Source organism: Nyctibius grandis, unplaced genomic scaffold, assembly GCF_013368605.1.
Source record: "Nyctibius grandis isolate bNycGra1 unplaced genomic scaffold, bNycGra1.pri scaffold_91_arrow_ctg1, whole genome shotgun sequence".
Lineage (NCBI taxonomy): Eukaryota > Metazoa > Chordata > Aves > Nyctibiiformes > Nyctibiidae > Nyctibius > Nyctibius grandis.
This window is the reverse complement of record NW_027167613.1, coordinates 1-9823: the sequence shown is the minus strand read 5'-3', so window position 1 is coordinate 9823 and position 9823 is coordinate 1. Positions and strand designations below refer to the sequence as shown.

The 9823-nt window shown below is 71.3% G+C and overlaps 1 protein-coding gene across 1 annotated transcript; it reads right to left on the bottom strand.

Annotated features, from left to right (window-relative positions):
• Window positions 1–627: 627 nt before the first annotated feature.
• On the bottom strand, window positions 628–8260 carry EXOC3L2 (exocyst complex component 3 like 2). Its single transcript, XM_068424862.1, has 12 exons — window positions 8138–8260; window positions 6722–7163; window positions 4871–5492; window positions 4611–4725; window positions 4009–4119; window positions 3631–3731; window positions 3159–3266; window positions 2938–3073; window positions 2269–2391; window positions 2043–2198; window positions 1836–1957; window positions 628–987 (listed from the first exon to the last, which is right to left on the bottom strand). The coding sequence occupies exons 2-12, from the start codon at window positions 7158–7160 to the stop codon at window positions 747–749; spliced, it is 2274 nt and encodes a 757-aa protein (XP_068280963.1). The 5' UTR covers window positions 7161–7163; window positions 8138–8260; the 3' UTR covers window positions 628–746.
• Window positions 8261–9823: the final 1563 nt, after the last annotated feature.

Below are 9823 nucleotides of genomic sequence, written 5' to 3'. Positions count from 1 at the left end.
CCCCATGTCCCCTGTGCGTGGGGACAGCCCGTGTCCCCCAGCCCCTGCACACGAGGTGTCCCCATGTCCCCTGTCCCCATGTGTGAGGTGGCCCCATGTCCCCCAGCCCCTGTGCATGAGGTGGCCCATGTCCCCTGTCCCCTGTGCATGGGGACAGCCTGTGTCCCCCAGCCCCAGCGCACGAGGTGGCCCATGTCCCCTGTCCCCTGTGCATGGGGACAGCCCGTGTCCCCTGTCCCCTGCACACGAGGTGTCCCCATGTCCCCTGTCCCCTGTGCATGGGGACAGCCCGTGTCCCCTGTCCCCTGCACACGAGGTGTCCCCATGTCCCCTGTCCCCTGTGCATGGGGACAGCCCGTGTCCCCTGCACACAAGGTGTCCCCATGTCCCCTGTCCCCTGTGCATGGGGACAGCCCCGTGTCCCCTGTCCCCTGTGCGTGGGGACAGCCCGTGTCCCCCAGCCCCTGCACACGACGTGCCCCGTGTCCCCCGTCCCCACGTGTGAGGTGGCCCCGTGTCCCCCAGCCCCTGTGCACGAGATGTCCCCTGTCCCCACACACGAGGTGGCCCCGTGTCCCCTGTCCCCACGCAGGCGGACCCAGCAAAGGACGAGGACGGGCTCCAGCGTTAATTTACAGCAGCGACACCGTTTATACACAGCCCCGGGGGGCTCCGGGCACGGCCGGGGCCACGCACCCCCCGGCACCCAGCTTTGGGGTGCAGCGACGCACCCAGCCCCGGGGTGCTCAGAGGCGCGCGGGGCCGGGGCGCGGGCGTCGCAGGCGCAGGCGTGCCAGGCGCGGCAGGTGGAAGGGCAGACACCGCACCTCGCGCGCCGCCGCCAGCTCGGAGAAGAAGGCGCGTTGTCGGGGGACCCCCGGCTCGGCCTCGCTCTGCTCCAGGTCCCGCACGACCCCCAGGATCTCCTGCCGCGCCGCCTGGCCCCGCAGCCCCCGCACGTCCAGCACCGCCGCCACGTGCTTCCGCCTGCGCCACGGGGACGCTCAGGGCGCGGGGACACCGGCACCCGGCACCCCGGGAGAGGCAGCGCCCGGATTTGGGGTGCAGCTTCGCACCCAGCCCCGGGGGGCGAATCCCGGTCCCAGGCTGAACTGGTCCCAGTCGCAGCCAGGACTGGTTCTATTTAAAGCCCCCGACGTGGCGGCGTCCTGCCGGGCCCGCGCGTGCCACCAGCCCTTGGGGGGACCCGGGGACGGGGAGGGGACTTGGCGCGGGGCCCCGGCCGCTTCCCGGCGGGCGGCCAGGAGGGACCGGCAGCGGGGCGGGGGCTGCCGGGAAGCTCGGACACGGCGTCCTGTCACCCCGCTTCGGTCCCCATGGGGACACCTTGTCCAGCCCTCGTCCCTACAGGGAGGTGGCATCTCACCTGGCCGTGCCACCCTGCTGTGGTGGCTATGGGCACATGTGCCACCCCGCTCCTGTCCCTATGGGGCCATGGTGTCCCTCCTGGCCATGCCACCCCGCTGCGTTGTCTATGGGGACATGTGCCACCCCGCTCCTGTCCCTATGGGGCCATGGTGTCCCTCCTGGCCGTGCCACCCCGCTGCGGTGGCTATGGGGACATGTGCCACCCCGCTCCTGTCCCTATGGGGCCATGGTGTCCCTCCTGGCCGTGCCACCCTGCTGTGGTGGCTATGGGCACATGTGCCACCCCGCTCCTGTCCCTATGGGGCCATGGTGTCCCACCTGGCCGTGCCACCCTGCTGCAGTGGCTATGGGGACATGTGCCACCCCACTCCTGTCCCTATGGGGCCACGGTGTATCTCCTGGCCGTGCCACCCCACTGCCGTCCCCCCGGGGCCACCAGCACTCACCGGACATCGGGGAAGTCCCTCACGAGGACGCCCACCTCCATCTGCAGCGCCGCCGTGTCCTCCAGCACCAGCAGCTCCCGCAGCCGCGGCACCACCGAGTCCAGCCAGGGCGACGCCGAATCCTGCCGGCGCAGGGGCACCTCAGCGCCGTCACCCCCCCGACCCGAGGAGCACCCGAGGGTGCCATGGAGGGTTGGGGGGTCTCACCAAGCGGTTGAAGAGCTCGCGGAGTTGGCGGGCCTCGTCGCCCAGGCGGGCGGCCACGCGGGCGCGCATCTTGGCCGAGGTGCAGACCATGCGCACCTGCAGCAGCGGCCGCACGTACTCGATGAGCACCCGCCGGTGCACCTCGCTCACCAGCACCTGCGGCACGAGGGTCAGCGGGAGGCACCGCCCGCGGCGCCCACCCCGCGGCGTCAGCCCTGGTGCCCACCTGGTAGGGCTCGGGGCGCAGCGGGCGCAGCTTCTGCGTGAAGCTGGTGATGAGCATCACGATGGTGTCGAAGGCGTCGGAGCTCGTCAGCCACTTGCGCTTCATCAGCTTGTTGAAGTAGGGCTGGGGGGGGGGAGCGGTGGGGTGGGCGGCTGTCCCGGCACCCATGGGTGGCATCTAGGGTGGTGCCCGGGGTGTGGGAGACCACCCAGAGCATTGCACCCATGGGGGTCACCCAGCTCGGCACCATGGGCACCATGGCCATTGACCCATAGACATCACCCAACCGATGGGCACCATGACCATGGACCCATGGACATCACCCAACCGATGGGCACCATGGCCATGGACCCATGGGCATCACCCAACCAACAGCACCATGGCCATTGACCCATGGGCATCACCCAACCAATGGGCATCATGGCCATTGACCCATGGGCATCACCCAACCAACAGCACCATGGCCATTGACCCATGGGCATCACCCAACCAATGGGCATCATGGCCATTGACCCATGGGCGTCACCCAACCGATGGACCCCATGGCCATTGACCCATGGGCATCACCCAACTGATGGGCACCATGGCCATTGCACCCATGGGTGCCATCCTGCCCAGCACCCTGGGCTGGCCGTCCCCTCCCCGAGCTGTCCCGCGCCCTGTGGGCACCTTGAGGTCCTCGAAGAGGCGCTGGGTGAGGACGTGGTTGCAGAGCCGGGTCACCTTGTCCAGGGCGGCGTGGGCCTGGCGCCGGGGCTCCTCGCTCTCCGGGTGCCCGAACTGCGCCAGGCGCTCGGCGAAGGTCCTGCCGCGGGGAGGTCGGTGGGTGCTGCTGGGGACCCCGAGCACACCAGGGACACGGGGAAGGGGGGTGCCCAGGGCACCCTCACCTGAAGGGGGGGCAGCAGTTGACCAGGGCGATGGCCCGGCCGGTGGCACTGTCGGGTGGGGTGGCTTCGCCGGGGGCCTCCAGGAACCGCTCCACCTTCCGCTGGAAACTGAGGGCACCCACACGGGTCACCCGCACTGGCACCCTGGGGACCTGGCACTTTGGGGACCCCAGCACCCAAAGGACTTGGCACCCAGGGGACCCAGCACCCAGGGCACCTGGCACTCAGGTACCACACTCATCCTGTCCCCCCCGTGCCCCCCATGGCCATCCCAGCTCTGTCCTGTGCCCTGTGGCTCCTGTCCCCCCACGGTGCCCATGACCCTGTGCCCATTCCCTGTCCCCTCATGTCCCCATGCCCCTGTGCCCATCCCCAGTGCCTCCCCGGCCCTGTCCTGATGCCCCGATGCCCCCATGGCCCCATGCCCAGCCCCCATGTCCCCTTCTTGTCCCCCCGCTGTCCCCGTGCCCACCTGTGCAGGAAGGCCACCAGCACGCCCAGGAGGCTGTGTGCCATCTCCATGCCGAACTCGGGGGTGATCTGGGGGGCTCGGTCCACGTGCGCCCGCAGCAGCTGTGGGCACGGGCACTGCTGGGCGTGGGGGCATGGCCACAAGCCCCACTGTCCCTTGGGGACATGGCCACCACCCTGGTGTCCCCTGGGGTACCAACCACCCCACCGTCCCCTTGGGCATCCCTGGTGTCCCTATGGGGCACCCCAGCATCCCTATGGGGTGCCTGGGCACCTTGGTGTCCCTATGGGGTGCCCCGGCACCTCTATGGGGTGCCCAGCCCCCCAGCATCCATACGGGTCCCCGGGTGCAGGTGCCCGGTGGGCGCCGTGCCCGTACCCCGGTGACGCGGGTGGCCAGTCCCTCCTGCAGCTCCTGGCTGGAGGCCTCCTCTGCCCACGTGTCCTCGCTGAGCTGCAGCTCCTGCGCCACCGCCACCTCCACCTTCGCCTGGCACCGGGCACACGGCGTGGGCACGGCGGGCGTGGGAATGGCGGGCAGGGGGACAGCGGGGCGCAGGGTCCCCTGCCAGCCCCCAGCCCTGCGACTGTCCCGGTGCCCGTCCTGGTGCCCGTCCCAGTGGCACCACAGTGCCCGGTGTGTGCCCATCCCAGTGGCCATCCAGTGCCTCCTTGGGGCCCATCATGTGCCCATCTGAGTGCCACCACAGTGCCCACTGCATGCCCATCCCAGTGCCACCCTGGTGCCCATCAGGTGCCCATCCCAGTGGCCATTCCAGTGCCCATCCAGTGCCATCCTGATGCCCATCATGTGCCCATTCCAGTGCCCATCCAGTGCCACCCTGGTGCCCACCAGGTGCCCATCCCAGTGCCATCACAGCGCCCACTGCATGTCCATCCCAGTGCCACCCTGGTGCCCATCAGATGCCCATTCCAGTCTCCATCCCTTGCCCGTCCCGGTGCCCTCTGCGGTGCCCGTACCTTGACGGCGGCGATGCAGGAGCTCTCGAGGCCGCGCTGGGTCTCGGGGGGCAGGAGGGGCCCCAGCGCCTGCGCCTGCAGCAGGGCCCCCACCTCGGGGTGCCCCAGCACCTCCCTGTGGGCACAGGGACCTCACAGCGCCCGCCCAGGGTACCACTGGGGTGCCCAGGGGTCCCATGGGTGGCACGGGGTGTGCTGGGGTGGGAGGGCAGGTGCTGGGGGGTCCCAGGGGTGACAGCGGGTGCCGGGGGGGGTCTCACCTGGGGTAGGTGTTGCTGTGCCAGTCGAGCAGCAGGTAGAGGTCGGGCACGGCGAGGGCTCTCTGGGCCAGGGCGCCCAGCTGCTGCGCCAGCGCCCGGTGGTACCCGCGGGCGTAGACCCCGAAGGCACCGTAGGCGGGGGGGTAGGCGGGGGCCACGTGGCACCGCACGGCGCCCAGGTCGCCCACCACGCGCCCCGCCAGCGCCGCCAGCCTCGCGCCCAGCCCCGCGCCCGCGGCCACCTGCGCCAGCCGCTCGCCCGCCGCCCGCGCCACCGCCTCCTGCCAGCGGCGCCGGAGGGCACGGGGGCGCCCCGGGGTGCCCGGCGGGTGCCGTCCGTCGGCCGCCTCCTCCTGCTCCAGCACCCGGACCACGGCGCGCAGCGGCGGGTAGGGGCGGCCGGCGGGCACCGCTTCGCCCACCACGGCCCAGAGCTGCGCCAGCAGCGCCTCGTAGAGCAGCGCCACGTCCCGCGCCTGCCGCCCGGCCACCGCCGGCGGTGGGGACAGCGACGGGGACAGCGGTGGGGACGACGGGGACACGCACTCGGCCTCCAGCGCGATGATCTGCTCGTCGGCCGCCACCAGCTCCCGCCGCTGGATCAGCTCCAGGATCTCCAGCACTGGGTGGGGAGGGGGCACCCGTGGGTGCTCCGGGGCCACCCGTGGCGCATGGCACACGGCCCCATCTCACGGTGTCCCCGTGTCCCACAGTCCCTGTGCCAGTGCCCCTCCACGTCCTCCTGTGTCCCCTTGGCCCCATGCCCTACGTTCTGTGGTCCCCCACGTCCTCTTATGTCCCCTTGTCCCCATCCCTTGTCCCCATCCCCTTGTCCCCATGCCCACAAGCCCCATGTCCCCATGTCCCCATCCCTGTGTCCCACATCCCCATGCCCACATGTCCTACATCCCCATCCTCATGTCCCCATGCTCACAAATCCCCACCTCCATGTCCCCATCCCCTTGTCCCCATCCCCACAAGTCCCATATCCCCCTTCTCATGCCCTACATCTCTGTCCCCATGTCCCCATGCCTACACGTCCCATGTCCCCATCCCCGTGTTCCCATGTCCCCACGTCCTCACATCCCCATCCCCATGTCCCACGTCCCCATCCCCATGTCCCCATGTCCCCATGCCCATGTCCCCACGTCCCCAAGCCCCACGTCCCCATCCCCATGTCCCCATGTCCCCATGCCCATGTCCCCACGTCCCCAAGCCCCATGTCCCCATTCCAATGTCCCCATGCCCACACGTCCCCATGCCCACATGTCCCCATCCCCACACCCCCAGTCCCCATTCCCATGTCCCCACGTCCCCAAGCCCCATGTCCCCATTCCAATGTCCCCAATCCCCACGTCCCCAAGCCCCATGTCCCCATCCCAATGTCCCCATCCCCACGTCCCATGTCCCCAAGCCCACATGTCCCATGTCCCCGCGTCCCCACATCCCCATGTCCCACGTCCCCAGGTCCCCATCCTCACGTCCCCATTCCCATGTCCCCACGTCCCCAAGCCCCATGTCCCCATTCCAATGTCCCCAATCCCCATATCCCCATGTCCCCAAGTCCCACGTCCCCATCCCAATGTCCCCATGTCCCCAAGTCCCATGTCCCCATGCCCACATGTCCCCATCCCCACGCCCCCACGTCCCCATGTCCCACGTCCCCAGGTCCCCAAGCCCCATGTCCCCATTCCAATGTCCCCAATCCCCATATCCCCATGTCCCCAAGTCCCACGTCCCCATCCCAATGTCCCCATCCCCACGTCCCCATGTCCCCATCCCCATGTCCCCACATCCCCACGCCGTCCCCACGCCGTCCCCGCGCCGTCCCCGCGCCCCGCGTCCCCTCACCCGACAGCGGCTCCCTGCCCCTCCCGCGCCCCTCCTGCCGCTGTCCCCCGCCGTCCTGCTCCCCGTCCGACGCCCCCTCGCCCTCCGCCGCCGCCGCCGCCGCCCGCTCGCCCGCGGACCCCCGCCGTGCCCGCGTCCCCAGGGCCAGCCGCAGCAGCGAGCTGCGCTTGGGGACCGCTCTCTCCGCCAGCGCCTCCACGCTGGCCTTCCTCCGCCCCGGCAGCCGCCGCAGCAGCCCGAAGTCCTCGGACCGCCGCCGCGCCCGCGCCCCGTCCCCGGGGTCCCCGTCCTTGAGGGGGGCGCGGCGGGCGCGGCCGAAGGGCGCCAGCCCCACCAGGCGCTCCAGGGTGGCCCGGCGGCGGTAGCGGCTCTCGGGGTTGGCGGCGAAGGGGTCCCCATCCTCCTCCTCCTCCTTGGGCGGCTTCTTCAGCAGCGGCATGGCCTGGGGGGGCACCGGCACCCGGCTGGCACCCGAGGGGCACCCGCGGTGGCACCCAAAGGGCACCCGGGACCCGCAGTGACACCCTGACCCCCAGCCGGGACGCACAATGGCACCCTGACCCTGACCCAGGACCTGCGGTGGCACCCGATGTGTGTCTGGCACCCGCGGTGGCACCCAAAGGGCACCCTGACCCCCACCCAGGACCCGCAGTGGCACTCTGACCCCCACCGAGGACACGAGGTGGCACCCTGACCCTGACCCGCTGTGGCACTCAAAGGGCACCCGGGACCCGCAGTGACACCCTGACCCTGACCTGGGCACTCGCGGTGGCACCCTGACCCCCACCCGGGACCCACAGTGGCACCCTGACCCCCACCCGGGACACGTGGTGACACCCTGACCCCCATCCAGGACCCACAGTGGCACCCTGACCCTGACCCGGGACCTGCGGTGGCACCCTGACCCCCACCCAGGACCCATAGTGGCACCCTGACCCCCACCAGGTACACGCAGTGGCACCCTGACCCCAACCTGGCACCCGTGGTGGCACCCAAAGGGCACCCGGGACCCACAGTGGCACCCTGACCCCAACCTGGCACCCGCTGTGGCACTCAAAGGGCACCCGGGACCCGCAGTGACACCCTGACCCTGACCTGGGCACTCGCGGTGGCACCCCGACCCCCACCCAGCACCCACGGTGGCACCCAAAGGGCACCCGGGACCCGTGGTGGCACCCTGACCCCAACCCAGGACCTGTGGTGGCACCCTGACCCCCACACAGGACCCACAGTGACACCCTGACCCTGACCCGGGACCCGCGGTGGCACCCTGACCCCAAGCCTGGTGGGCACCCACAGGTGGGCAGGGCCCCCGTGTCACACGTGCCCCCCGTGTCTCACATGCCCCGGTGTCACACGTGCCCCCGGTGTCACACGTGCCCCCTGTGTCTCACGTGCCCCCCATGTCACACTTACCCCTGGTGTCACACGTACCCCTGGCAGCGGTGCCGCGGCGGTGCCACCGGTTGCGGTGGCGCTGGTGGCGCTGGGCGCTGTGGTGGCCGCGGTGACACCGGGCGCTGTGGTGGCCGCGGTGGCCGCGCCAGGCGGGCAGCGGCCGGGGGGTTTCCTGAGGAAGCGCCTCCCCGGTGCGGCCTCCCACGCCGGGGCAGGGTCAGCCCCGGTTCCGCTGGGTCACCGGGGACGGGGAGGGGGGGACGAGGGGGGACACCTCCTTGTGTGGCTGTCACCCCCTGGCACGAGGGGACACGGGCATGGGACAGGACGAGACCCCCACGGCACAGGGGACACCACATACACGGGGGTGGGACCCACAGGGCACAGGGGGACCCCAGGGACACAGGGCACCCCAGATGGCACGGGGACAGGACCCCGGTGGCCCAGGGTGACACGGGCATGGCAGAGGGATGGGACCATGCGTGGGACAGAAATGGGACCCGCATGGCACAGGGGACGCCAGATGGCACGGGGACAGGACCCTGGTGGCCCAAGGGGTCCCCAATGGCATAAGGAGAGGACCCCACGTGGCACAGGGGGACCCCAGGGACACAGGGGGACCCCAATGGCAGGGGGACAGGTCCCAGTGACACAGGGGACCCCACGTGGCACAGGGACAGGACCCCGATGGCACAGGGGGACGCTGACATGACACGGGGACAGGAGTCCAATGGCACAGGGGACCCGAGGATGTTGTGGTGACACGACCCCACGTGGCACAGGGGGACCCGGGCGAGGGACAGGACAAAGCCCCGATGGCACAGGGGGACCCCGTATGGCACAGGGACAGGACCCCGGTGACACAGGGGACACCAGGTGTCACAGGGATGGGACCCCGGTGGCACAGGGGACACCACATGTCACAGGGACAGGACCCCGGTGACACAGGGGACACCAAGTGCCTTGGGGACAGGACCTGGTGGCAGAGGGGACCCCATATGGCACAGGACCCCAGTGGCACGGGGGACCCCACGTGTCACGGGGACGGGACCCCGGTGGCAGAGGTGACCCCACGTGTCACGGGGACGGGACCCCGGTGGCACGGGGGACATCACTTGTCAGGGGAGGGGACGCCGCATGTCACAGGGACAGGACCCCGGTGGCAGAGGGGACACCGTGTGTCACGGGGACGAGACCCCGGTGGCAGTGGGGACCCATCGAGCCCCGGTGCCCGCCCCAGTGGCACACGGGGACCCCGGCCCAGCGCTGGGCCCGGCACCACGTGACTCCCTGTCCCCCCCCCCTCCCTCCGCCCACGCGTGACCGTGTCCCCCCGTGTCCCCCCGTGTCCCCCCGTGACGCCCCCGCGGGCACTCAGGGGTTAACGCCCCCCCCCCCCGCCTCCGGCCGCCGCCGATTGGCCAGCACAGCAGCCAATCGCAAGGGGAGCGCTGGCGCGGGCCCCGCCCCCGCCGGGGGGGGCCGGCCGGGCTGTCTCCATGCCTCGGCGCAGCCAATGGGAAGGAGCCGCGGCCGCGCCCGGCGGCTTCTGATTGGCCAGCGCGCTGGCGGGGGGGCGGGACCAGCCACCGCCCTGCCGCTGCCCTTAAAGGCAGAGGGCGGGGCCGCCCCCCCGCCGCGCCCCCCGCCCCGCCGGCAGGTGCGCGGCCCCTTTAAGTGGGCGTGGCCACCGTCGCGGCGAAG

What these genes read in the sequence shown, in the direction of transcription:
- EXOC3L2 (XM_068424862.1), bottom strand. Translation starts at nt 7,160, where the DNA reads ATGCCGCTGCTGAAGAAGCCGCCCAAGGAGGAGGAGGAGGATGGGGAC. An exon ending in CCTGCATCGCCGCCGTCAAG is followed by an intron (nt 4,120 to 4,610) that starts GTACGGGCACCG and finishes GCCCGGTGCCAG; the next exon opens with GCGAAGGTGGAGGTGGCGGT. An exon ending in TGGCCACCCGCGTCACCGGG is followed by an intron (nt 3,732 to 4,008) that starts GTACGGGCACGG and finishes CCGTGCCCACAG; the next exon opens with CTGCTGCGGGCGCACGTGGA.